The sequence below is a fragment of the Megachile rotundata genome, chromosome 16 (assembly GCF_050947335.1).
Source record: "Megachile rotundata isolate GNS110a chromosome 16, iyMegRotu1, whole genome shotgun sequence".
Lineage (NCBI taxonomy): Eukaryota > Metazoa > Arthropoda > Insecta > Hymenoptera > Megachilidae > Megachile > Megachile rotundata.
The window spans coordinates 12,149,200-12,177,143 of NC_134998.1; the positions used below are offsets into that span (position 1 = coordinate 12,149,200).

The 27,944-nt window shown below is 38.3% G+C and overlaps 4 protein-coding genes and 1 long non-coding RNA gene across 21 annotated transcripts in view; 2 read left to right on the forward strand and 3 right to left on the reverse strand.

Moving 5' to 3' along the window:
* Hml (hemolectin) lies at positions 1-14,395 on the forward strand. Its single transcript, XM_012280174.2, has 35 exons — positions 1-168; positions 237-377; positions 446-573; positions 647-806; positions 898-1,025; positions 1,102-1,197; positions 1,273-1,634; positions 1,703-2,279; positions 2,359-2,646; positions 2,728-3,158; positions 3,231-3,492; positions 3,563-3,793; positions 3,861-4,086; positions 4,158-4,363; positions 4,438-4,800; positions 4,862-5,200; positions 5,281-5,619; positions 5,687-6,021; positions 6,084-6,317; positions 6,385-6,880; positions 6,952-7,074; positions 7,171-7,435; positions 7,504-7,734; positions 7,794-8,158; positions 8,220-8,660; positions 8,743-8,929; positions 8,989-9,326; positions 9,386-9,536; positions 9,603-9,943; positions 10,014-10,429; positions 10,505-10,803; positions 10,863-11,502; positions 11,577-11,916; positions 11,991-13,940; positions 14,021-14,395. The coding sequence occupies exons 1-35, from the start codon at positions 68-70 to the stop codon at positions 14,209-14,211; spliced, it is 11,721 nt and encodes a 3,906-aa protein (XP_012135564.1). The 5' UTR covers positions 1-67; the 3' UTR covers positions 14,212-14,395.
* Positions 14,280-27,944, reverse strand: part of Rim2 (replication in mitochondria 2) — a 14,785-nt gene continuing 1,120 nt past the window's right edge. For 2 of the 6 annotated variants that reach the window (XM_003701111.3, XM_076540769.1), the window contains exons 2-6: positions 27,698-27,883; positions 26,137-26,408; positions 19,557-19,675; positions 17,594-17,807; positions 14,280-16,837 (exon numbers count right to left, since the gene is read on the reverse strand). In XM_003701111.3, coding sequence (XP_003701159.1) covers positions 16,563-16,837; positions 17,594-17,807; positions 19,557-19,675; positions 26,137-26,408; positions 27,698-27,883 — 1,066 coding nt within the window. In that variant the 3' untranslated portion in view covers positions 14,280-16,562. Of the gene's footprint in view, positions 16,838-17,593; positions 17,808-19,556; positions 19,676-26,136; positions 26,409-27,145; positions 27,281-27,697; positions 27,884-27,944 lie in introns of those variants that run through there. The other 4 variants (XR_013040768.1, XR_001095139.2, XM_012280205.2 and 1 more) reach the window with 4 other exon arrangements.
* LOC105661868 (peroxiredoxin-5, mitochondrial-like) lies at positions 19,675-27,439 on the forward strand. Of its 12 annotated transcripts, XR_013040779.1 has the most exons (5): positions 20,182-20,802; positions 20,861-20,966; positions 21,375-26,432; positions 26,779-26,863; positions 26,953-27,439. XR_013040779.1 is itself a non-coding variant. In XM_076540773.1 (3 exons), the coding sequence occupies exons 1-3, from the start codon at positions 20,627-20,629 to the stop codon at positions 21,445-21,447; spliced, it is 339 nt and encodes a 112-aa protein (XP_076396888.1). In that variant the 5' UTR covers positions 19,675-20,626; the 3' UTR covers positions 21,448-27,439. The 12 variants fall into 12 exon arrangements, 2 of the variants coding, with proteins under 2 accessions (XP_076396888.1, XP_076396887.1); XR_013040778.1 differs by having other exon boundaries at positions 21,375-26,863; XR_013040776.1 differs by having other exon boundaries at positions 21,375-26,661; positions 26,779-27,439.
* Positions 21,849-24,322, reverse strand: LOC143265963 (uncharacterized). The gene is made up of 3 exons (XR_013040784.1): positions 24,193-24,322; positions 23,207-23,319; positions 21,849-21,939 (listed from the first exon to the last, which is right to left on the reverse strand). It is a non-coding gene; the product is annotated as an uncharacterized LOC143265963 (long non-coding RNA).
* Positions 27,747-27,944, reverse strand: part of pch2 (pachytene checkpoint 2 protein) — a 3,854-nt gene continuing 3,656 nt past the window's right edge. Inside the window, exon 7 of the mRNA XM_076540768.1 lies at positions 27,747-27,883. The gene's annotated coding sequence lies outside the window, so the exon portion shown is untranslated. The remainder of the gene's footprint in view (positions 27,884-27,944) is intronic.

Consider the following 27,944-nt stretch of genomic DNA (forward strand, 5'->3'; position numbering starts at 1 on the left):
AATTCACATATTTGGCGAGAGTAAGCTTTCCAATGATGTTTCACTGTACTGTGCTTCATTAATCAACATGATGCTGTGTAAAGTGTTCTTTAACATTGGAATAATTATCATTTTGAACAGTTCCTTAATTGTTGGAAGTGATCCGGCTGATTATTCTGGTTTAAGCGAGTAAGTGTTTTATTCCCTACATTTCTTTTCAGTAAATCTAATTCATATTATTCTTCTGCATTGTTTAGCACGAGTATTTCATTAGATGGCGATTCAAATTCAGATTATGTTCCGGTAAAAAAAACAAGAAAAAAGCCTGTATTTGCAGGAGGTTGTAACACAAATCCAGAGGCACCCACAAATGGTAGAATACAATGTTCCATGCATAGGTAATTTTTTATCAGTTATTAAGTATTTATTTCAATATTCAATCTGTCATTAATCTTATTATACACAGTGGATGCATTGCAAGTTGTAATAAAGATTATAAATTTCCAAATGGGGTGAAGCAGTTAGCTATAACATGTATTGACAAACAGTGGCGTATTACTGGTTCAGATTGGAATTCAGTGCCTCATTGTGAACGTGAGTATTTCTTGTGATCATTTGTATTGCTCTTTACTGAAAAAAATTTTAAACTAAACTTATGTGTTTGCAGCAATTTGTATGCCAGAGTGCATGAACAAAGGGGTATGTGTTGCACCTCATCAATGCAATTGTCCCGAAGATTTTACTGGTCCGCAGTGCCAATTTGAGAATAAGCCCTGCTTAAACTATCCTCCTCCAGTACTCAATTCCCACAAGCGTTGTAATTCAAAGTACGTTCTGCTGTTTCAAGTGTATAATCATAATAGTTACTTTAAAAACAACAATAATTCTATACAATTATTCTCGTACTTGTTTAATCAGATCCTGTACTATATCTTGTATGAAGAATTTCACGTTTCCGGACGGTACCTCAGTTACTAATCTTATGTGCAAGAATGGAAATTGGGAACCTACCAGAGAAGATTGGGTCTCTGTGCCTGATTGTGAACGTACGCTTATATTTTAGAATTATAGCACAAAAATGAAAGATGCATGTACACAATAATTACACATATTTCATTATAGCCGTGTGTACTCCACCTTGTATAAATGGAGGTACTTGTCTTCCATCAAACATTTGTCAGTGCCCACAGGCATACAGAGGTCCTCAGTGCCAATATTGTAAGTTTACATTCATTCAATTATTTGATACATTTAATTATCAGGATTAATTCACATTGTATTGTCTTCATGTAGCCGCTGATGCTTGCAATGGAGAAAAAATGGGCTTTAATGGTGGATTCTATTGTCACAGTATTGATGACAATTATTCATGCATCATTAATTGTCCGGATGGAGTAGAATTCGAGTTCCCTCCAGCTACTGCATACACATGTTCTTATGCAACAGGCGTTTTCTATCCACAACCAATTCCTCAGTGTAAATACAATGAAAATATGAATGTGATTTCTTTGGGTACTATGTACAATTCTTATGTAAAAGAGACAAATCATACTTGGAGCTACCAAGATTTCTCTAATATGAATCAATCTCCAAATATCAAACCCAGCTATGACCCAGGTCTTTTTAACAATTATGAGAATATGACATCGAAAACGGTAATAAAATTTCTTAAATTCAACTGTCGCTTGTTTGTACCGTGGATTAATGTTTTAATTACTGTTAGGTGGCACACAATTCATTCGATAACATGGTGTTCATCGAAGAGGCACAACCGACACCAGAAACTTGTTTTACTTGGGGTGGAATGAATTACAAAACATTTGACGACATGATATATAGTTTCAACAGCGAATGTTCTTACATTCTAGTACAAGAAGCCCAGAACAGAATCTTCACTGTAATAGTACAGAACAATCCAGTTTGCAAGACTCTAGATTGCTCTAAGATCATAAAGATCTTCATTCAGGATAAAGAATATATTTTGTCACGGAACGAAAATGGTATTCCAGAATTTCGAACTCCAACAAAATTGCTACCAATTCCAGCTCAACTTTCCTATCTGAGAGTCGAGATGTCTGCGCATTTTATTGTTGTGAACCTGGACTCTTTGGGAATTCAGATGAAGTGGGATGGTGCTCTCATGGTGCAAGTTGAAGCTCTTGAGAATATGTGGAATAAAACTGTTGGTCTTTGCGGCAACATGAATGGCAATAAGAACGATGACCTAATAAGTAAAACTGGAGACAAAATGAAAAGCATAGCGACATTTGTGTCTTCCTGGCGAACGGAGAGGATTGGAGGTATCATAATGCAAACTTTTTTCACCTTTGTCCCTAAATCCTCACATTTCTAGATCACCATTATGTTCTATATTTTTAGAAACCTGCGATGAATACCCAGATACTCGTCATCCTTGTGAATCTGACCCGGTAGTCACCAGAGAGGCTAAGCTCTTTTGCACAAACCTACTCTCTGATAGAAGATTCTATGCTTGTTCCAATGCAATCAATGTTGCCGACTTATTGAAAGCCTGTTTATGGGATTACTGTGCTTGCACGCGCGACGACAGAAGGGAATGTGCCTGTGAAACTATGAATGTTTATATCAGACAATGTGCACATAAGAAAATTGTATCCCTGACAGGCTGGAGAAATGAGAACACTTGTCGTAAGTCATACTTCAGCAATTATAATCTAACAAAACAATGAATTGAAAAAAGCTAAAACAAGTTTGTTCACAAAATTGCAGCTATGACGTGCAACAATGGTAGAGTGTACATGCCATGTGGTCCTCAGACTGAATCATCATGTTGGACAGAAGTTGAAAGGAAACCAAATACTGATAATTGTGAAGAGGGTTGTTTCTGTCCAGCAGGAACTGTGGCTCATGAAGGCAGATGTATATATCGTGAAGAATGTCCTTGCAGATTACGTGGAAAGCTGTTCGAACCTGGCAAAAGTGTTCAGAAAGATTGCAACACCTGTACGTGTTCCTCTGGAAAATGGTTGTGTACTCAAACTAGATGCAGCGCTAGATGCGCAGTGGTTGGCGATCCTCATTACACCACCTTTGATGGAAAACATTATGATTTCATGGGGAAGTGCAAGTACTACTTGATGAAGGGCGACAATTACAGCATAGAGAGTGAAAATGTTCCTTGTTCTGGTGCAATATCAGAGGTCTGTGAGCTGTATTGTTAATATATAATATTTATAAAACAGGTTACATTAATAATGTAATTTTATTTTTAGAATATGGGACTTGTTCCATCTGATGCCCCGTCATGTACAAAGACTGTGACTGTTAACTATCAAGACACATCTGTGAAGCTCAAGCAGCATCATCAAGTACTGATCAACGGCGATGATTTAACAGTATTTCCTAAGATTGTCAACGACGTCAGAATACGTGTCGCAAGCAATATATTCTTGATCGTTCATTTGCCAAACGGTTTGGAAGTCTGGTGGGACGGGCTCACTCGCGTTTACATCAATGCTCCTCCTGAATTTCATGGTTGATTCATCGTTCCACTTCTAAATTCACTTATATCTAGAGGTTTTTACTAATGCATTGTGATTTCCAGGTAAAACTCAGGGGCTCTGTGGTACCTTTTCGGAGAATCAGAAAGATGATTTCATTACACCAGAGGGTGACATCGAAAACATGGCTGTCTCTTTTGCGAATAAGTGGAGAACTGACGAGACTTGTCCCAGTGTTCCTGAAAAGGAATCAGATGATCCTTGCGACCTTGATCCTCAAAATCGAGAAGCTGCTAAGCAATATTGCTCTTATTTGTACAGTGATATCTTCGCTGGTAGTATCTGACAAATTCTAATAAACTATACTGTTGATTTGAAATTATATACATGTATTTCCTTTAGGCTGTCACTGGTACGTGGACCCAGAAACATTTCATAAGGATTGTTTATTCGACATGTGCTCCTGCAAAGTTGGTGTTGAATCATGTCTCTGTCCTATGCTAGCCGCTTATGCTACAGATTGTGCCGCGGCAGGAATAAAACTTTTGTGGCGTTCTGAAATAGACGAATGCAAGATACATTGCCCTGCAAATCAAGTCTATCAGATTTGTGGGAACAGTTGCACGAGGTACTTCGCGCTTACGAATCTGGCAAACTATGAACATTTCTTGATATGTAACATTTTATGGACATGTGTAGGTCGTGTGGAGATATATCCTCTTATCCAGAGTGTAAACAAGACTGTGCAGAAGGATGTTTCTGTCCGGAAGGAGAGACATTAGATGTTCATGGAAACTGCATTCCAATTGGGCAATGCCCATGCACGTATCAAGGAGTAGAATTTAACGTAGGACACAAAGAGATCAGACCTGGCAATAAAGCTCCTGAACTTTGTACCTGTGCAGGTTCTATAACTATAATATTTACAATAATATTTTATGAATTCATGCATGTAACTATACAAGTATTTTTCAAATAGGTGGAATGTGGAATTGTCAAGAGGCAACACAGGATGAAATTAAAGAGTATCCAGCAACTAAGGAACTTATGACTTCTTGTGTAGCAAGCAAACATCTAGAAGTTACAGATTGTGCACCCGTGGAACCTTTAACTTGTCGCAATATGCATACACTGGTTCAAAAGCCATCTGTTTGTAAATCTGGCTGCGTGTGCAAGCCCGGTTACGTGTTAGACGAGCCTAATGGCAATTGTATTAAAAAAGAATCCTGTCCATGTCATCATGGAGGTCAGAGTTACAAAGAAGGGTCCGTTATACAGAATGAGTGCAATACATGTGAATGTACGAATGGCGCGTGGAAATGTACAGATAGAACATGTGCAGGTAATATTATAAATTAATTGTCTCACGAATTTGCATCTACATTTGGAATCTTTATCGACAGGAGTTTGTACTGCTTGGGGCGATTCACATTATAAAACGTTCGATGGAAAGATCTACGACTTCCAAGGAATGTGCGATTACCTTCTGGTTAAAGGTTCTTTAAGCACGGAGGACTCTTTTGATGTCTCGATTCAGAATGTACCTTGTGGAACAATTGGAGTGGCATGCTCCAAGTCAGTTACTTTAACAGTTGGAAGCAATGAAAGTCCAGAAAGTATCACTTTTACGAGAGGAAAAGATCTTCCTTCAGGAAACTTTAAAAGAATGGCAATTAGAACAACAGACTTGTTTGTATTTGTTGATGTGCCAGACATAGGAGTAACTCTTCAGTGGGATAAGGGTGATTTTCTTAACATGTCGGCTTTCTGATACCTCCAGGAATTGCAAGAATTTATCTTCGTGTTTTAATGTTACATATAGGTACCAGAGTATATATAAGACTAGATCCCAAATGGAAGGGTCGTACAAAAGGATTGTGTGGTGATTACAATGACAATAGTGAAGATGATTTTAAAACACCTTGTGGTGGTATATCAGAGGCGTCTGCCAATTTGTTTGGAGACTCCTGGAAGAAGAACGATTTCTGTCCAGAGCCTAAAGATGTCAAAAATCCTTGTGAACAGAATCCAGAACGAAATCTGTGGTCCGTACAGAAATGTGGAATACTGAAGTCAGCCGTGTTTCAGCCATGTCATTCTGAAGTCGATGTTGAGAGCTATTTACGCAATTGTATCTTTGATACATGTGGTTGTGATACAGGTACAAATATTATCTTAGAACTAATTATTTGTATGATGTATAAGCAACATCATTTTTTATTTTTTAGGAGGAGATTGCGAATGTCTTTGTACTGCATTGGCAGCATACGCACAGGAATGCAATGACAAAGGTGTTCCCATAAAATGGCGCAGTCAGGAACTATGTCCCATACAATGCGATGAAAAATGCAGTTCTTATTCACCATGCGTTACAACATGTCCTCGCGAAACTTGCGACAATTTGATGACTCTAAAAGACCAGTCTCATTTGTGTTCTCAGGACACGTGTGTAGAGGGGTGTTTGACTAAATCATGTCCTGAAAATCAAGTGTTCAGCAACGATAGCTATACAGAATGCGTTCCCAAAGAGACGTGTAAATCATTCTGCACTGAAATCAATGGGGTATGTTGAAGAATATATGCTGTAAAATATTTCTCAACTAATAACGACAATTCATATTACAGGTAACGTATTACGAGGGTGATAATGTTAAGAGCGACGACTGTCAAACGTGTTTCTGTAGTCGTGGCAAAGTATTGTGCAAAGGAGAACCTTGTACCACCAGTACTACTTTAACAATTCCAGGGGAAGAACCACAAAGATGTGTAGATGGTTGGACTGCATGGATAAATCAAAACCCAGCGATTAAAGGAAGAAAAATTATAGACAACGAACCTCTGCCTACCCTAATTGACTTGGTAATAATTTGCTTTATTTTTATGTAGCATGTTCTATACTATTTATAATCTTATATCTACTTTATAGACAAATATGAAAGGATCAGCAGTATGTGACAAAAATCATATGGTTGACATAAGATGCAGATCGGTGAAAGATCATTTGACACCAAAAGAAACTGGTCTGGATGTGGAATGTAGTTTGGAGCAGGGTCTTTATTGTCGATCTCAACCGAATCTCCCTTGTATCGACTTCGAAATTAGTGTTTTATGTCAGTGTTCAGAAATTACCACTGAAATACCAAGTACAGTGAAACCGTTTGAAGAATGCAGCATGGAACAACCCTATAAGACTCATCCTACGGATTGTCGTTTGTTTTATCAATGCGCTCCTGGAACCAAAGGAAACGAATATGTAGAGAAATCTTGTGGTCAGAATATGTTTTACAATCCACAGTCACAAGTTTGCGATTGGCCAGCTAATGTTATGCAGATAAGACCAGAGTGTTTGACTGAGAAAAGAACGTCAGGCAATAAAACTACTACAACAATTACTACTTCAGAAAAGAATGTCACAACTACAAGTACGATTGTATTTGGTATAATTTGCATGTTGTGTATTTCACGTGTTATAAAAGAATCATTGGTTTTTTAGACGCTTGCAAGGAAGGAGAAACGTGGAGTAACTGTGCTATCAATTGCAATAAAATTTGCGATTATTATCGCTTCATTTTGTTAAAGGAAGGCAAGTGTAGTGATACCTCTGATTGCATATCAGGTAAAGTATCTTTTAGATTCTTCAGTGTAGTCATTTCCAAATTTTCATAGACTTGCTTGCTTGGAATTGATTATTTTTTTTATAATTAAAAATTAGGATGCGTCCCAGAAAAAAGACCAGCATGTCCACCACACAAATTTTGGAGAGATGCAACTACTTGTGTTGAAGAAGCTGACTGTACTTGTAAATCCCACGATGGTCAGCCAGTTATTTCTGGAGCAGTTATCAAGGAATCAGAATGTGAAATTTGTCAGTGTATAAATAATTATTACACCTGTGATACGTCGTCATGTTCGACCACGTCGACTGAGAAGTCATTTACTCGTTCACAAATGGAAGCAATTACTACAAGCTCTCCCATGTAAGTACATTCATGTCATTATAAAGTGCCATATAATATGCATAATATGTCATTAAATTACGTTGCAGGTTTGAGACCACAAAACCATCAACACAAACTCCTGTCACAATCGTGATACCTAGTACTGTCAGTCCACCCGCCTATTGTGACAGCAATAAGTTTGTTCCTTTAATCCAGACAGAGGAACAGGTTATTTTCAATGCAAGCAGTAGTAAGGGCCCTGAATTTGGTCCTGAACATTCAATATTGAGTGACAATGCTGGATATTGGGAGCCTGCATACCCTAACACTGATGAATGGTAAATATGATTATATGCAACTTCAGGAAGAATCTATTTTATCTCAAATTTGTTTCCAGGCTTGACATAAAGTTCCCAAAACCTGAACCAATCTATGGCATTGTTCTACAAGGCAGTGGCGTGGATGACAAATTTGTAACCAGCTACAATGTACTATTTTCTGAGGATGGTCACTCATTTTCATATGTAACGGATGATAGAAAGCAGACACGGATATTTAGAGGACCTGTGGATAAATTCAGACCAGTCGAGCAGAAATTTTATGAGCCCATAGAAGCTAGAGTTGTTCGGATAAAGCCCTTGACTTGGCACAATGGAATAGCCATAAGAGTAGAGTTACTTGGCTGCCAAGAATTGATGACTACCAGCACTACAGTAACAGTAACTGTTCCACTAACAACAACTGAGAACATCATTAAGCCAGGTAAGGAAAAAAGAAGTCCTGTACAGAGTCACAAAATGTTTATTCTGTTCTATTTCTTCAGTGTGTGACGAGCCAATGGGAATAGAGAATGGTCTTATATATCCTGAACAACTTTCAACATCCTCTTCGTCCACGGATCTATTACCAAACTTGAAGTTAAGTTCTCCAAACGTTTGGCATCCCAAACTGGATAACCCACATCAATTTATCCAGATTGATTTCTTAGAACTACGTAACCTAACAGGAATTGTGACAAAAGGCGGTGAAGGTAGCTGGACTACCGTTTATAAAGTATTTTACAGTAATGATGGTCACCAGTGGAATCCAGTTATGGATAAAGATGGATACGAAAGGGAATTTTTAGGGAACTTTGATTCTGAAACTGTGAAAACAAACTATTTTGACAGACCTCTGAATGCGAGATATCTAAAGCTGCAACCATTTAAGTGGCACGAGCATATAGGTTTGAAATTTGAAGTTCTTGGGTGCTTTTTGCCATATCGTAAGTATCAATTATAAATATAAACTGTATACATTATAATATCATGAATTTCTATTGAACATATTGTAACTAATTTATACAGCTCCTATTACAAGAACCACTGAGACCGTAGAAAGAGTACCAACAACAAAAATACCGAGCGAATGCAATGTATGCGAAGGAATATTTGTTGAAAATCAAAGTTACTGCATGTGCGAAGAGTCTTACTGGTGGAATGGGAATACTTGTGGAACCAGACAAGAATGTCCTTGCGTTGTTGGACACATTTCGTAAGTTCTTTATGTAAATTTTTTGATATCCTACATATTTTAGTATGTACAATTTTTAGATATAATGTGGGTGCAACGTATCTGAGCGAAGACTGCCAGGAATGCACATGCACCTTGGGTGGTACTTCCTTCTGTCAGCCAAAGAAATGCGAGGCGTGTAATGAACCAGGAATGCGGCCAGTAATTAACGAACTATGCAACTGCGTGTGCAAACCGTGTCCTCCTGGTACACGTCTATGTCCAACCAGTAACGTTTGTATCGAAGACAATCTGTGGTGCAACGGTATTCAAGATTGTCCAGACGATGAGCAGGATTGTCCAAAAATTATCGAAACTACTCCTTCTTCAGAGCATACAACGGAGAACATTTACACTACAACTGTGACGCCTACAACAGGTACTAATCTTAATCAAAAGGAACTGTAAAACAGATAATAATTATTATTTTATTTTTAGGTGCACCAACTGTGTGTCAAGATCCAGTTTGTCCACCAGGTTACAAGACAGTTCTGAAGTTATCGATGAAAGCACAACGTTATACAAATTCTTATAGGGACAGTGGAGTGAAATCTTTACGCAGAAGTCATTTGAAAACAAAAGCATCAAGGTAACGTAACAGGAGTTCTCGTTGCATTTAATTTTAATGATAATTAATGAAATTGCACTTATTCAGGAAGTACAATTCAAAGTATATTGTGGAATCTCAAAATGGGGCAGAATGTCCACAATTCACCTGTGTGCCAATTAAACTACCCCCATTCCTTAATGAAAGCAGACCAGAGACCTGTCCAAAGGTATCTTGTCCACGAGGTTATACTGTAGTCTACGAAAAGATGAGTATGTACAAGCTTCAGAAGTGTCCTAAGTACACTTGCAAACCCCCAGCACCAGAAGAGGCTGTGTGCAACATAACAGGAAGAACGTTCAATACGTTTGATAAATTAGAATACAAGTATGACATTTGTAACCACATTCTGGCCAGGGATATGTATTCTAACAAGTGGTACATAACTTGTAAGTATCTCATACACCTTATTTCGTACCATTTTATATTAGTTTATAAATTGTATCTTTATCTTTACAGTGGAGAAACAATGTGATACACGCAGTGGTCAATGCACCAGAGTTTTAGCAATAACTTTGGACGACGACGTGATTGTTCTGTATCCAGACATGCATGTGGACATTAATGAATTCAGTTTTACACCCAATCAGGTAGCTCGATTGGGTGATAAGTTTTCTTCTTTCAAGATATCGTCTATAGGTGACGTTACGTATGTGATATCAAACTACTACGGGTTCTGGGTGATCTGGGACTCCAACTCGAACGTGAAATTAGGAGTCTCTACGAAATTAGCTCGTAAAGTGGACGGTTTATGTGGATACTTTGACGGAGTTCTATCGAATGACAGACAATTACCAGATGGATCTCAAGCTCGCAGCACTGTAGAGTTTGGGGACAGCTGGATGATGGAAGGAGTACCAGAATGTGACCCACAGGTTTGTGAATGGATCAGATATTAAAGAAAAGTAGTTATACTTCTTCGATTCTATTAAATGAGTGCCATATCTCAGGTCTGTCCCTATGACGTACAAGCTGAAAGTTGGAAGATTTGCAACATAGCGAAGGACGCATCATTGGCAGATTGTTCCAACGTTGTGGATGTAGAGAAGTTCATATCTCGCTGTATGGAAAGCACGTGCAATTGTTTACGCAGTAATCATTCGTATGATGATTGTCGTTGTCGTTCGTTGACCAGTTTTGTCACAGAATGCCAGGCTGGCAATTTGAACGTAGATTTGTCAACCTGGAGAAGTATTCACGACTGTCCTGTCACTTGTCCTCCACCGCTTGTTCATAAAGATTGCTTCAGGTAAGCCTTCAATATTGATAGAGTACTATTTCATGATACTACAAATGATTTAATTGCAGAAACAAATGCGAGACCAGCTGCGACAATTTGCAGCAGATAGATCCTTGTCCAATGATGCAAGGAGTATGCTTCTCTGGTTGCTTCTGTCCCGAAGGAACAGTGCGTGATGGTGATGCATGCGTGCCACCTATGCAATGTAAAGATTGTGTCTGCGAATGGTTGGGAAATTCCAAGTTCATTAGCTTTGATAGAAAGAATATTAAATTCGATGGAAATTGCACATATGTGTTGTCTAAAAATGTTGAAACTAAGAAGAGTCCTGAGGATTACACTTATCAAATTTTGGTTTCAAATGGTGTCTGTGATGCTGGGACATGTACGAAAGCGATCATAGTTCTTTACCAAGAACACGTTGTTCAGATTAAGAACGATGTGCTTTCTCAAGAATTTGAAGTGGAAGTGGATGGTTCAAAAGTACCCAACTATCCTTTCAATACATCTTGGCTAGTTTTGGAACAATGGCCCACAGAAAAGTTACGTTTACTGATACCTCCAATTCAGCTGGAAATTATTAGCTATCAGCCTAATTTTGCGTTCACCCTCACACTACCTTCACATATTTTTGGAGGTTCCATGGAAGGTCTCTGTGGAAACTGTAATGAAGACTCAGAGGATGACTTGAAGAAACAGGATGGAGAAGTATTATCATTCTTTTGATACTATTAGATACAAAACCAACAATACTTAATAATATAAATTAATTTGTTTCACAGGTCACTACTGATATGCAAGAATTTGGCACAAGTTGGCTAGTCACTGAATCTCCACGCGGCATTAATTTAGACACTAGTGCATGTACTTCCAACGATCAAAGCAAATGTATTCTACCACCAGAAGACCAAGATCCGTGCAGGCAGTTATTAAACACAATGGATTTCGGTCAGTGCCACAACCTCGTTGATCCCATGCCGTACTTACTGGCCTGTCAAGATAATCTGTGCACCGGAGGAGGTTACTGTGATAGCTTTGAAGCATATGCAAGACAATGTTTGCAAATGGGAGTTTGTGTAATATGGAGAAGTAGTGAAGTATGTCCGTACAATTGTCCTTCATGTAAGTACCTTTTTATTATCACTGAAGTAAAGTTTCTAAAGGTTTCAGTACTTATACCAACATTTTCTTTTTAGATCTAGAATATCAGCCATGCGGTCCCTCTTGTAAAGAAACTTGTGACACCATTAATGAAGTCGACACTTCCTTGTGCTTAAAGAACTTTGAGGAAGGTTGTTTCTGCCCTCGTGGTTACGTCTTTCATAATGATACCTGTATTTTGAGGGAAAAATGTTCGGTTTGCGATGAAGAAGGACACATCGAAGGCGATGAGTGGTACCCAGATATATGCACTACATGCACATGCAGTAAGAAAACTGTTAATTGCCAGAAAACAGAGTGTCTAGCTGCAGATACTATCTGTGAGGAGAACATGACACCTGTTATTGTTAATGGAACAGAAGAAAACTGCTGCCCGAAATATTATTGCATTCCAAATGTGGTAACAACTTTGGCACCTATCTGCACAGAGGAGGCACAGATGCCTGAATGTGGATATGGACAGACTATGAAAGTATCCACTGGCTCTGATGGATGCAAGAAGTTTATTTGCGAATGTCTGCCACCGTCAGAGTGTCCTCTGCTTAATGAAATTCCTAATGAAGTTGAACTTCAACCTGGCTTCGTGCAGGTGACAAATTCATCCGGATGTTGTCCGAGGACTATGATGATTTGCGATCCTCAAACCTGTCCCCCAGCTCCAATGTGTCCAGAGTATTATGAATTGAAAAGCAAGGCGGATCGGAATGCTTGTTGTACTAAATATGAGTGTGTACCACCAAAAGATTTGTGCTTGTTCAACGTTAGCTCAGACAACCAAATAGAAATGTCTGAACAAGTGGTATCAAAGAAGTTAGGAGAACAATGGATGAACGACAAGTGTACCTCTTGCATCTGCGAATCTGCTGAAAATGTTCCTAAAGCAAAATGTTTCACAACTGAATGTTTAAAACTTCTAGATCATCCAGATATCCCTGATTTCGTTATGGAAGAAATTGTTCTGGCGGATAAATGTTGCCCCGCTTTTGAAAGAATCGCTTGCAAAGACAATGGCAGAATATACCAAGTTGGTGAAGTATGGCAACCTAATGTTGAAGATAGTTGCACTTCAATAGAGTGCATCAAGGATGAAGATATAATACAAAAGCAAGTAAAAGTACAAGAATGTAGCGTTGTTTGCGATCTTGGTTTCGAGTACCGTCCGTCAGATAATAAGAGCATTAGCTGTTGCGGACGATGTACACCAGTGGCATGTGTTTTTGGTAATCAATTGAGAAACGTGGGAGAAGAATGGTACTCCAATGATTCCTGCACAAAGTATTCTTGCAAATCCAGTAATGAAACTGTCTTTGTAGAGTCAGTTACAGAGAAATGCCCACAAATAGATATTGCAGAGGAGTCTGAATATGAGATAGAGAAGCGATACATTCCAGGCCAGTGCTGTCCGCAGTTTGTTAAAATTGGTTGTCGTCACAACGGTATGATATATAAACCTGGAGAGAAGTGGAAATCTCCGGATGATATTTGTGTCACAGAGGTTTGCGGATCAGAGTCAAATATGACAAAGTATAAAGAAGTGGAAGTTTGTTCAAAGAAATGCGCTCTTGGCTGGACGTATGAACAACAGGAGGGTGAATGTTGTGGAAAATGCAAACAGAGTTATTGCGTTATTGGAGATACACTGTATGAACCTGGAGCAACTTGGTCATCCGCTGACAATTGTACAACTTACAGCTGTATGGATCAAGGAGAGCAGTTGTCTGTTACAAGTAGTTCAACAGTGTGTCCTGATATATCCCATTGTCCCCCCGACTCAATTTATACTCAAAACTGTTGCAAGATGTGCAATTTGATACCGGACAATCAGAAGGTTAATTTGTGTGCTGCTGATGTTTTGGATGCACAAAATACAATAGGCATGTTCAGTGTGAAACATAGGCTACATGGTTACTGTAAAAATGTGCAACCTGTTGAAGGCATCACAGAGTGCCGTGGAGCATGTGAATCTACTTCCTACTTTGATACAGGTAATGACAAGAATATATTGCAGAAATAATTTTGAGAAACGTTTATTCGACAACTTAATTTGTTCCTATTTTAATTATAGAGAATTGGAGTCAAGTCGTTAATTGCCAGTGCTGTCAGCCAACGGAGTACAGGGGTTTGATAATTGAACTGATGTGCGAAGATTATAAAATGTTGAAGAAACAAGTCGCTGTTCCAGTTTCTTGCTCTTGCTCAGAATGCACGTCTGGAGGCCATGGTTATAAAGGAAGGAAAGGAGGAGTTAAAGGTTGAAGGACTACCAAAAAAAAAGTTAAAATAAAGTACGAATTGAAATAAGTACTTCAAAGTTTTAACAAAGATTGAAAATACAAAAATATTATTCGTTGATTTTATTAAATGATGTGTATATATATATAGAATATATATATATATAGATATTATATTCTATATAATAGAATATATCATATTTCATGAATATATATCTTTTTCGTCAACAATTCATTTTGTATCGGCTTCCTCATACTAAAATTCATACTTCGAATTTTGGAGCATACTAAGTACAATAAAACTAATTCAGTCTCAACAGGACTTACTTTATACACATGCACGCATTCAAATTTCCTGCTTTGTACTTCAAGATTCAGAAATCTCTACTTTCATGAACGGATATTTCTCAAATAACAAAAAAGAAATAAATTTTCGAGGCAAATAAATCGTGAACGGTGAACATCAGAGATAAAGCCGATAACGAATAAATAAAAATCACAGTTCCTTTCTCCACTGATCATCATTCGTGTCGTAAATTAAACTCGAGGAAACAGCTGAATTTATCTGCTGCCAATTCCTGGTGCAAGATGAAATGACTCAACTATTCAACACGATACAGAAACGCTTCACAGACTAGTTTTCAATAAACCTGAGTCGTCGGATCTACGTATACATTGCAAACAGCAAGCCAAAGAACGCAAGTGAATCTTGTACATGGGTCATATTTAGTATAAAAACTAAACGGCTACGCATTACACCCCTTAGTTCCTAGCAGAAATCAGTAGCTTGCAATAACGTAATCAAACTTATAAAAGTTAGGTAAACGATAGAATATCTCTCAATAACAAAACATCGTTAATCTTCTTACATGTACATAACTTATCTATAATATTTATCGCTTCTTTAACGAATCACGCTAACAACGCACTTCCGTATTTCCAAGTGCACAGGTAGATGTAAATTCGGATGCAACTTAGGCTTTCCTTAATTGTGAGAGAACAAGTGTCCATATTAAGATCTTATATGATCCCAGGAGTTTCTAACACTTCCCACATTTTCCAAATGATGAGAAGCACCCTCACTGATTTTTAGGAAGCTTCTGTTACACCCGAATATACAGTTGAGGAAGCTATAGGTGGCAAACAATGTTTGCCTGTTTATAAAATTTTTACTATCGTTTCATTAGATGACACGATAATACACACTCAAAAAAATACAAACAAATCTACTGATGTATTTGTATGTATATGTATATATAATTGTATGTATAACGCGTTTATTATTTTATGTACAAGATTATCTACTTACTACGCTTTACAGAATCATCGGTTGTAGTATATTCGACGCATTCAACATCGCGAACTTTCGTTTTCGTTGATTTATAAATTACATACAGTATTTAAAATCGTATCGCACATCTTCGATGCAATCTTAACTTGCGTAAGATTCTAATTTGAGTAATAACAAAATGGTTATTTTTCTGTTCAATAGGTTTTTACGGTCTAACTATTATTTCGCATCGTTTCAATATCGACTAATCGAAGTAAGATATATCAACAGGTTTATTAACAATTATAAAATTAGATACAACTATCTGTTCTCTCTACTGTTGTTTATAATTCGTGGCCTAAATTAAGTGCGCAAGGTTGTTCTAGCGAGATCGTAATACTGCATCAAATGAATACAATCATTTCAGTGATTTTTGAGACACGGAGTTTGTGAACTTTCAGATAAAAAGATATGAAATCCCGTGTATTGTATTAGCCATATGCAAAAGTTACAAGCCGTACAATTCTGAATATCATAAATCTAAATCTATTAATACAATACAATTTTATGTTCTCCGAATCTCAAAACTTTCACAAATGACAAAGATGTATGCCTGACACGGCTCAATCGTATGTATTTATACTGCTACCAATGAAAGAAGAAATTACATGAACGTTCTACCGGTGGCAACACGATCAATTTGACTATGACATAAAAAAAAGGTAACGTATCGCACTCTGAGGGTTCTAACCGACTCATAAATTCCAGCTTCGTTTCCCTGCTTCGTATTCCATGCACGTTGGCGATGTACAGACAGACAGAGGCTGTTCCGCATGTGTACGAACGCTACCTGAAAGGAGGAAGGACTACTTTTTGCTACGCTTACAAAGTACACAGCGTGCAACGCGCTGTGATACCTTTTGCTACCTTCCACGTAACGAATCTGGACAGCTAAGGTGGCCCCAGCTCTCTGCAAGCTTGGAAACGCGTGTCCACTGGGCGTCTCCTCGGCATCGCGACGCTCTGGACGGTGTTTACGAGGTTGGACGCAGCTTCAGAATTCGCTACGAGCGAATGGCCCTTTACTCAGGGGCCGTAAGCAAGTCCTAGGCGAGTTCGCTTTTCGACTTCGTCTCCGCATAGAACTGTGACTCATTGTTATTGTTCAACAACGACTGCTGATGGAAGTGCCTGCTCAGGAGGTACACCACCGCCTCATACGTTGCCATGATGATCGCCGTGTTCGGTATTTGCCTGATCAAATGAGTACCCAGGCCACGGTACAATCCTTGCGGCCCTTCCTCTGCGCATACGGTTCTCAACGTTTGCCAGAAAGCCTGGTATTTTGTACCTTCCTCTCTCAGTCGTGTTCTGGCTACCTCTGAAAAATTTATATTCATTAATCTCTGAGGTTTTGATAACATAGGTTTCCCTTGACTAAAGATATGTAAAGAGTTACATTTCCTTTTAATTAAGAGAAACCTAAATTACATATAGTTGTATATACAATGTGATACATAATAAAATTAAAACTTATACAGGCACAATTTTTCCAAAATCAATTGACCGTTACGACTTTGCATTTTTATTTAGGATCTATATGAAGATCATAACGTTTGTAATGAAAATAGTTACAGATAGTTACAGTGAAGCAATTGATTTTGGCTACAGAATAGTCGAGCAAGTGGAACTTCGGTGTCTAGAGGCGATCAGACTTAATCGATCAGAACACCGCAACCGACATAACATGTAATTGCACATCGACTGGCTGGCATACAGTTCAATGGTTACTTTTAGACCAACTTGCAACAACTTGAAACTTGCTGTTGCTACATTTTATTCTGTTAGAAGTCCTCTCAGGGAACAAAAGATATTACTGAGGCTTATCTCCTCTATTCTATAATCAAATGGTAATGCAGACTTTTACAAGGATCAAATTCTTTCGAGCAATAAACTTTGCATAAACTGCACCCACGCTTTGTTCTTGAACGAGGGCCAATTTCTGCATCATTAGCAATATCACAGAAATAGACTGAAGCAGGAAGAACAAATTTGCGGAGTCACCATTAGTTTTTTGTTATGGTAATAGAATATCTTTGCAGCGATTAATTTTGTCAACGAATACAGCCGACCTTACCATGGGGGTAAGCGATGGTAGACGCGATTGTTTTCGAGAAGGAGCCGGCCGCCATGAACTCTAGGAAATCGCGCAACGTTTTGCGATCGTCTATCGTAGGAATCCTGTACGTCGCTAGCCAAGCCTTCACAGCCTCGTAGATCACAAAGTGTATCACAGTCTCGCTTATTCCTACGTAGGAGGCCACGATGCCTTTGTAGAATCCCAGGATACCCTGAAAATACAGCGGATGGCTTTAAATTCAACGCTTATGAAATTATTCGAAGCAATTTCTCGGAGAACACAATATTCCATGGATATCATACAATACAGTCTTGGTAAAAATTTGGAAATTTTCGAGTTGTGAAACGTCCGGGGTCATATGGAAAGATTTCACATAATCATTAACGTGATAGGACAACATGAATCAGAAATGAACTCTTTATCATCGAAACACTTGATCAATATAGATTATATCTATCTACAAGTTGGGGAAATTCCTGCTTTATTAATGGTTGATTATTATGATAACAGAATTCACTTTGAAGAGATTATGGGTGAGCAGCATGGTATGAAATAAGCTTGTTCTAGATTCGATCACACTGTACAAATAAAAATCTTATCTAGATAAATTATTCGATGCAAAAGTAACGTATTATCGAGCAGTACATTGACCAATAAATATTCATTCTTGTAAACGATAAGTAATGCTTAGATACTTATAAATCAATCAATAATTCATTCTGCTTCTGGAAAATAACTTTTTCCTAGTACAGTATTTTTAGATTCTTATCCGTTTTTATTAACGGAACGTAGTTCAGTTCCCTTACGGAACAAAAACATGAGGCGCCATTAATGAGTATTGCACAAGATCGGGTGATCTATAAATCGTTGTTTTTGCGGATCGCGTATTATGCACGATATTTTTATCGCTATTTACTATTCGTAGGTCGCAAGGCTCGTTTTAGAACTGGCTTCGGTACAATTGCGATGCAAATGTCTCGTCCGACAACGCAATTGAACGAAATCGAATAGAAACTAGCAACGTAAATTCTGACAAGATACCTTTTGAACTTTCTTTGAGACATTACTTTGCCGATGTTCAATAATTTCCTGACACTTCCGCAATACAAATTTATCAACTATTATTATATTATCGCGAGTATATCCAACATGTTCTACATGCATGTATTTTTGCGCCCGGTTTCTATGCATAGACTATCGTAAAAATATCTTTGGCTGCAACAAGATGTTTATCGTTGCAACATCAACGTTGTTGAATTTTGGTCAGCGAAACAGCTCGTTATGCATTTTGTCTCTTCAAAGTAAATATCTGGCACTTCAGACAGCTTTCTTGTCTCTACAAAGCTACTTTTTATTTTTAGTTTCTATTTATCTAATCTAACTTTTTTAATATATATTTTTAACAGCTCGTAAACGTTACTCTCATTTTCTTCAAAAAATAGAGGTGACCTCTTTCAGCCATGCTTATTGTTCTCCAATCCTTTTGTTCTGAAGCTATTCTTCGCTACAATCTCCTATTCTTTTTAAGCTGTAATAATGAGCTTTGGTGCTCTAGAATAGTTTCCCGAAGCGAGAGTTACGTTAAGTATTAAAGGTGGTGAACCGATATTCTGGGAGAATTTAAGAATTCTTCAAACTGTATCACATTCCAGTCCTCTTAAAAAGTAATCTGCGCTCGTATTGATCAAGAAAGTACTTTGCCCCCAGCAAGCAATTGATCGATGAGCATAGTAGTTTCGAATGAAACCAGGTGCAACGAAGCCGATCACAGACTGTGCACCAGACGGGAAACGTGATGTGTCTGGCAGGAGAGAAAACTTCCTGTGATGCGTTTATGCGATGATACAAATGAAAGAAAACGCGCTGAATAACCAAGACTGATCCAGTTGAGTCTTCTCTATCTAGGTTACGCCTCCAATGTTGTATTCATGATGTGACAAGTAGGATTAGGTTCTCGTACCGATTGTCGATATATCCTTTGCACACATTCCATCGCGGTGATTTTGTTTGACCGATGGTCCAGTTGTAGCCTGGTCTTCACGAACCAAATAGGATTTGTCAACGTGCATGCCACGAAACCTGAAAAATGAATGCACGTGTCTTTAATCCGTCCGTTGCGTGCAAGAGCTGCGTTTCGAACAGCTTCTCAGGGCAAGGTAAATCGATCTGTTTTGAGCCTGTCTGAAGGAAACATTATACAGGCTGAATTGACAAAATAGCAAGTTCATAGGTCTTACTTGTTCTTGAAATCAGTATGTTACATGTAAGTAGTTTAGCAAACTGACTCGTTATTGAAATTTGGCTTGTTCAGAAGCACTAAATCTTAACAACAGTGCTCTCAGTAAAATTTGGATTACTATCAATGAATCATTATTCTGAACTTTTATGTTGAAAATAGTTAGGAGTATAAATAATCAAAGTGTAATGCTTGATACACAAATTAATTTAACAAAGTACTTGAGACTCTGATTGTTTAAATAATTATGAACACATGTAATACGATCTTTGATACAAGAGCACACACTTGTTATATGTATAATCAAAGAGCAAAATCTAAAAATATAATTTGAGAGATCTACCGAAATGGATCATAAATTGAACATCACAACAATGACCACAGATAACTCGACCTTCCGGCGCCCATGAATTGACCTCAGTTGAGTCACAGAATCGTCGCTATGGATTTCGAAGCACGAACACGTTGCAACATCAGCCCGCGACCATCTTGAAACAACAAAATCAGCCGAGCCAAACAATCGCGACTGTGGCTTGCCGAATTTTTTCATGAATCCAAATCGAGCCTCGAGCCGCTCCCGCTGGCAGAAATTCGTTGATCGAATCTACGATTCCTGTAAACATGCCAACATCTAAATTTATCTGAACGAACGAGCGAACGAGCATCGACAAGGATGAAACCAAAGGCTTGACCCCTCGATTCGCGAATTTTGCGATACTCGAGGAAAACAAATGAAGTACAAGTGATCCTAACCTACCTCAAATCAGGAATAAGGTTAACGAAGCCGCACAAAGATGCCTCAAATCAAAAAGGGGGACAAACTACCTAATGCGACCTTGTACGAAGCTCTACCGGAAAATCAGACCAACATTTTAGAGCTGGTGAAGAACAAGAAGGCCGTCATCTTTGGTGTACCTGGTGCTTACGTTCCTGGATGCTCCAGGGTTCATCTCAGAGGATTTATAGAAAAGTACGAGCACCACGCTTTAACTTAAGGGTCCTACTTTACGTTCTGTTTAATCGATTAGGTCGGCAGACTTGAGGTTTCTGGGTTTTCAGGAAGTAATCTGTGTGGCTGTAAACGATCCATTTGTGCTTTCTGCTTGGGGACATGCCAGAGGAGCCGACGACAAGGTAACAGTGCCAACAATGAGAGTAACAATCTCATTAAAATTTATCTACAATCCAGTAACTAGTGTTTTTTCATAAAACAATAAATATGTTAACAACTCAATAGTTAAATGTCGACATTTGTAAAGAGCCCAGAAACAGTTTGATAATTTTAATGTATATCCCATTAATTTATGAATGTGGAAACTGTGAGACTAGGGTCTGCAGTCTGAACTGGTTTCACCAGGCAATTTAACTAGCATGCTGATCTTTTCTAATTTTAACACTAACCCAATTGTCGGTTACGCTAGAAAGGATATCAGTAATTACTCCATCAGTGAAAGACAAGCAACTTCTCTCTTTATATCTTAACAATAAGGTCAATTCCTTTCTAAATGAAATGATTCAAGCAATAAACCGAATTAAATTCAGGTGCGGATGCTTGCAGATCCTATGGCAACATACACCAAGGCCATTGGAATGGATATTGATATTCCAGACTTAGGAGGAACCAGAAGTCGCAGGTACTCCATGGCTACGATTGACGGTGTCGTAAAGGAATTGTTCGTGGATTCGCCTAACGTGAAGCTCATGTGTTTACAAACAGAGGGGGTTCCCACTTACTGCACTTGATTGTGTTATCAGTTAAAAAATAAACGTTCCGTGTTTTTATGTGTATCCTCGGTAGTTAATTGTTTCTTGAGATTGTAATACTTAGATTATTCGAGTGTTCGATATGTAAATACAGCAATCATGTTATCTTCACTGCACTGAACCTTGGGTGGTCTCGTTTTTAGTATTTTAGAATTTTGCAATGCGGTGACTTTTACAACTTTAAAACTTAGGAGAATTTAGGGTCTCACGCTTTTCCTTTCTTAATACCTCAACATTCCATCATTCAAATGCTCTAACATTCCAAACAAGCTCACTATCTTCATCCACTCTTCAATACATCCACATCTCAAAATGCAGAACATCCAAAACGCATCTTCAAAACCTAAAAATAAAAAGAATTGTATTGGAAAGACATCATAACATTGTTACTAGAATGTATCAAAGCATGTAATTCAAGGTTGATAAACATTATCATGGGAATCGAGCTCGTATCCTGAAATAGAAACTAACTGCACACTACTTAGCGCAGAAAAGGCAGAGTCAATGAAGGCGCACAATTGGATTCTTCCTATGTCGCACGTGTGACGATGCACTGCGAGCGCAACGTGATTCCTCGTAAACACACGTTTCTGATCTATTTTTGTAGCGGCCGTTACCGAATCAAAACACGCAAGATTATATAGGCGGGCTAAGCGATTGAGAATGTGTACACTTGTCTATCTCCTGTATGTGTGTATGATGAATACATGTATCTTATCGCGTCGACGCACCGCGTGTTGCGCACATTGAAATGTGAAAAAAGAAATTCCTGTTGCGCAGTTACCGACCTCACCTGTCTACCATTTGTTGTTTACGCCACTTTAGATATGCGTCAAGTGAAACATTAAAGTTGCTGTTTAATGCCGGTGTAAACAAAACAACATTTAGAATCCATATTTCAAATACCCTTCAGTATTTAAACCGAACTGACTTAATCAATTTATTCAAAATTGAAATTCATTTATTCTGATTTTTTGTCAAGTTTACCTTTGCCTCCAAATACACGTTACTAGTCTTGCTGGTTAATATTGAAATGAAGTGTTAGTGCTGTTTAACAACTTTTTGTCAGTAATATTTGTGTTGTATTTGCGCAGTTCTTTTGCTATCGTCGTTTTTATATTCTAATCCTGAAGTTCCATGGCCGTTAAACGTGTTCCGACTTCATTAAGAATGGTGAATTTATACATGGACGCCATGGCGAATATATTAGGATAAAGTGTCAAGGGTAGGAATAATATTTAAACGGTAGTTTTCGTCTGCTGATGTCTCAGATACCACAATGCAAATGTTTCTCTCTTTACTCAGCGTTTACTCGTTAACGAGACACGTGAGTTGGCGTATGCATGAAGCGGATGATCCTTGAACTCGCCTGTACGAAGTCAGCAGGAAAATATTGATTGTTTCTGTTTGACCTACCTCAACAGAAAAACGAGAGGAATACTAGAGCACCGGCATCGTTTACGGGTTAAGAACTTTTGCGAACTGGAGTTTGATGCTCTGACGTTCAACTTTAACATTTTGATGTTCTCTGTTAAATACTTGACTGAAACATTAGTCTACCATTACTCTAAATAGCCTGATCATTCAAATATGTCAAATTAAAAAATTACCTTAATGCTCCAATACCCTTTTAATATTTCAATGCCACAAATACACCAGCACTCAATGCTCTCACACATTCCAACACCTCGCTCAAGCCTCACACATGCGTGCAGTTCCCAATCTGTTAGAAAGATTAAAGGTATTAGATGACAGTGTTTTAGATGTGTTTTGATGTTTGAAGGACGAACACAACCCGATTGCATAATCCGGATGCGTCGTAACCAAGCACCACGGTAAACAGTGCGTTGGCCGCGGCGATCTGCCACGAACTAGGTCAATAGGACAGAGTACCTGCTTGTAAACTCAGAATATCTAATAAACTGTGACAATCACCTTTCTTGTTTATCTTAACTAGTATTACTCTACTGATACTCTTGTATCTAAATACACAACGACGCACAGGGTGCGTCACCAGTATCTGATTCATAGAATAGCATAAGATGCGTCGCTTATCTTATTCTATAAATAAGATAAGAGACACTTGGTACATCGTCCGACGGAAAAGTGCTAAATACGGAAAACATGCGTGAACACGTGCACACTAGCTGCTCAGCGTACAATGTAACCACATGCCTGGCAACTTTCCATTTATCAGCAATTTTTCAGTTATGAGATCAAGCAAGTACGTCATAGGCCGTATCCCAAAGATACCACATGTTCGTCGACTGATTCGGTGTCTGGTGTTACATAGAACTCTCTCAAGATTTTCAACCGCAATTCACCATCGTCGCCTTTTCGCCAAGTGCATCACTCGCGTGCAAACTGGACGTATAGTAATTGAACGAGCGTTTCAAGGCCGTCCGTAAATGAATGCAATTGCATACGGGAAATGTCTTGGAGTGTAGTCTCGATGGGATCAACGAGGAGCAAGAGTCCATCTTGGGCAATAACGAGCAGCGAAATATAAGAAAAAACTATGGACCCATTAGTAAGAAGTGCGCGTGATCATTTGTGTTACAAACTAATTAATAGGTTTATCTCATTTTCTGCGTACTGCAATTGTGTATCCAAAAACGGTAGTGAATATCCATACTTCTGGTAATGTGGAAACTTCTAATTAGGTGAAATACAAGATCGCAAATGAATGTTTGTTTGTCCATAGTCAGGGACAGTCGATGAAACATCTACCACGTTGGTTGACTACGTGACCAGATGCACGTTTTCGGCGACGAAAAGGGGAGCCCCTTTAAATGGGTCTCGGCAAAAGAGGTTCACGACCATCCATCACGTGCATACGACCGTGCTACCTGATTTTGTTCTTTCAAGCTTGTAACTTATACTCAAGTTACCCAAGATCTAGACAGCTTCAATACTTATGTTTTAGAATCATTTTTCCACAACTCATACTAGATTGTACGAATAGATTATTTAGTCACGTCCTATTAAATCTGCAAGCTTCTGAAATTACCATTCAATTACTTTAGAATGAACTAAAGATACAGAGAAAATTAGAAATGTGTATCATACATATATGTTTTTATAATATAGAAGAATAAATCTGTAAATGGTTCATCTCCCTCTCACTCACTCTCTCTTTCTTATTACCGCACTCGAAGGCGAGCAAGTTTGGATCAGATAACATCAATCAGTTTCTGGAACATCTATCTTTATCACAAAGTATCATGAGCTCGCAATACTCTCTGAAAAAATATTGTAATTTGTAAGTGTAAGAAAAGATTGAGAAATACAGAGATATTGCATTCGTACAGGCATGCGTGATACAGTGTAACATATTTGGATAAATGCAAATCGCAAGGACCCCCACGGAGACATCTATTCCTTGACGATTGATCGAGGGTTAAAGTTCAACTTTCGCCAGATAACAGATATCTGCTCATTAACGAAACTGCGGATTACAGACACATGACGCGATTGTACGTAACAAACACACACTTTCATCGATCTCTTTCTATTATCTTTCCTCAACGGAAAAATCAAGAATCCTGAAGATCTTCCGTATATGTTACACGAATCTCCACGAAAACTTTCTAGGATCATTTTTTAAAGAAAATGAAGATTCACTTTTCCATCATGATAGTCTTTCATTAATATAACTACTATTCACACCTATCATCTATAATTTAATTCTAATTTTACACCAAATAATTTTTCAGATTCAAATCTTTGTTTGTGAGAGGACTTTGATCTGTTCCGGAAGTTTTCCAGAATATTCTGCGACTCTATTCACTTTCTTCCTGGTGGACATAAATAGATTGAAATATAAAAGCGCAGATACTACGCTGCACCGGGTTATCGGTGCACTATGAGAGATCGAAAGTACGTCACAATTACAAGCCGGTTATTTACGGTGAATCCATTCAGCGCGATAAGACGAATGACGTGCGACTTGACCCCACTGAGCTCTTTTATCTAGAGCCGCCTTGATTGTTCCCAAAAAAGAAGCGCGATAACATGTCGATTTTCACGTCCTGTGCGTAGAAGGGCAATGCCTTTGTTAGATCTTCTACGTTATCTATTTTGTGCGACGGATCTGTGGCCAGTTTTGTGCAGAAGCATTACACTTGTACTCTCTTACAAGGTTCCAATAAAATGATTACGGTGTGGATCGCAAATCACTTTAGAAATATGGGATTTTGGGATTCTGGGAACCACCAGAAATGACCATTTTAAGAAGTGTGTCTCCAGTATGTTTGGAACCTCTTGATATAAATAAAATCCAACGTGTAGATTTAGGACCAGGTATCGACGGAATTCCTTTCCCCACTGTATTCAGTCACACTCAATAATTCTCAGGCTTTGACACAGGTTCCTCAAATAGTCTCATTCAAAACGTCCTGAACTCATCCATCCAACAAACACAATTCTCTTTTCCATGCAAACACACAAGAGCTCTAAAATTATCAAGTGATTAGAATGAAACTGCGATGGCAACGGTAGTTGGTTAATCGATAAAAAGCAGACAAGATAAACGACTTACCAGCGCAGAATGCGGAGAACACGTGAACGAGCGGTGTATCCGGAGTAAGGATAGCGTTGAACGCTATCTTACTCTTAGAATAGGCGCAGAAATAAATTGCTCTGGAGGGTGCGACTCCCACTAGATTTGGGCCGAGTCCTTTGAATAGGGCTCGGGTTCCTTCGTTTTGAACGATGTACTTTATGCACTGATAGATACCTGGTGCTGAGTGATAGGGAGAGCCTCCAGGAGGAGTAGACGAGCCAAAGTGAGAAAGGGCGACTAAGGCGTGCCTGTAACACACAGAAGATGAACGAGTTAGTACAATAGTTAACACATTTTCAATCAATCAATTTGTTGAAATACAATTTCTGCATGGGACTATGTATGTGGTATATATGGAATTTTTACCGTGTGACCCAGTTTCCAAACAGAACAAAAAAGTGTGAAATGATACATGTATCTATATATATATAAACCCCTGAAGAAGTCAAATTTATTAATTCTGTTATCTGCAAATTTAATGTACACAAATTTTATTGACATGTTTGTATTAATTATAATTTAATCTGTCCTGATATGAAAACGATATATTAAGTGACGAATGATATAATATTTGCTTGTTCTTAAATTAAAATACTTTAAGCAATTATGATATTCCAGTTTGATCTACATTCCGAGTCTCGATGATTAATTTTAAGTCGTGCAAACATGGGAGAATACCGTGACGTTAGGACTTCCAAACAGGGTATGGATTGCTACAAAGTGTTCTATGAGTCGATGTTCCTAGAGTCGCCGGTGTGCCACGGAACACCGTACACGAAGGTTTATTTTCAGCTAAGGAATTTCACGAATGCAAGAAATGCCAGTGCATGGTGGTACGCTCGACGTTATGTACACATAGAAAATACCTTAAAACAATACTGAACGGTAATTGCCGTCCGAAGCGCAAATATAACGGATCGTTTAACAATGCTATAATGTTGAAACAATTTTTTACGAAGAACGAGTGTGAAACCAGAATACCAACATCATGTTTATTCTTCTCCAACGCGCTAAGGGAAGACACAAAAATGCCGGCGTGAACCGGTAAACCAAACAACCAGTGAAGCCTGTGTTTCAGAGTGAAAAACGAGGCGTTAAAACGGTGATAAGATGTGTCACTTTGAAGAATTGGTGTATAGATGTGGATTTTGTGCATTTTTGGGTCAAAATATTCTTCCAAGCCTTTGTTGATAATATTTATGGTTCTGATTCTATTGTGTCAAAACATGTTGTATCCTCAACAATGTGGAAATAAATAATGAATAAATTTGTTCAAGCCTCTCTTCTACTGATATATATTGTTGGCATGAAAGGATGAAATTGCCATTGCAAATGATGAGTCTTGTTTCTTCTTGGTGAATCTATGGAAACCAAATATTTATTTCAATATTTGTTTAGTCATGGTAATAATACATTGTTCAAAATAATTATGAGTAGGGATACATGTCAGCATCTAGATTTATAATACAAATTAATTTATTTCATTGAATGTCTATATTTAAAATAATACTCTGGCTATTTTAAACAGTGATATTACCTAGTGTACCCGCCCGTGCATAGTCTTCTCCTCTGTTCCGGTTTCGGGAAGCTTTTACACGTGACATGACCGGAAGTGAGTTCCTTGTTCACCGGGGGCGGGTAGAAACCGGAGGAAGAGGATTGCAAACGTGTTTTAACCACCTCCAAAGGACATGTGACTATTGCTCCTGTCGTACCGGCCACTCTGCAAAAGCGACGCAATTAACGTGAGAAAATTTCAGAAACGCAGTAAATAGGTCATTTGG

What these genes read in the sequence shown, in the direction of transcription:
- Hml (XM_012280174.2), top strand. Translation starts at nt 68, where the DNA reads ATGATGCTGTGTAAAGTGTTCTTTAACATTGGAATAATTATCATTTTG. An exon ending in TGAGAACATCATTAAGCCAG is followed by an intron (nt 8,159 to 8,219) that starts GTAAGGAAAAAA and finishes CTATTTCTTCAG; the next exon opens with TGTGTGACGAGCCAATGGGA. An exon ending in TGAAGAAACAGGATGGAGAA is followed by an intron (nt 11,503 to 11,576) that starts GTATTATCATTC and finishes TTTGTTTCACAG; the next exon opens with GTCACTACTGATATGCAAGA.
- LOC105661868 (XM_076540772.1), top strand. Translation starts at nt 20,627, where the DNA reads ATGCCTCAAATCAAAAAGGGGGACAAACTACCTAATGCGACCTTGTAC. An exon ending in CTCAGAGGATTTATAGAAAA is followed by an intron (nt 20,803 to 20,860) that starts GTACGAGCACCA and finishes TTAATCGATTAG; the next exon opens with GTCGGCAGACTTGAGGTTTC. An exon ending in CCAGAGGAGCCGACGACAAG is followed by an intron (nt 20,967 to 21,374) that starts GTAACAGTGCCA and finishes AATTAAATTCAG; the next exon opens with GTGCGGATGCTTGCAGATCC.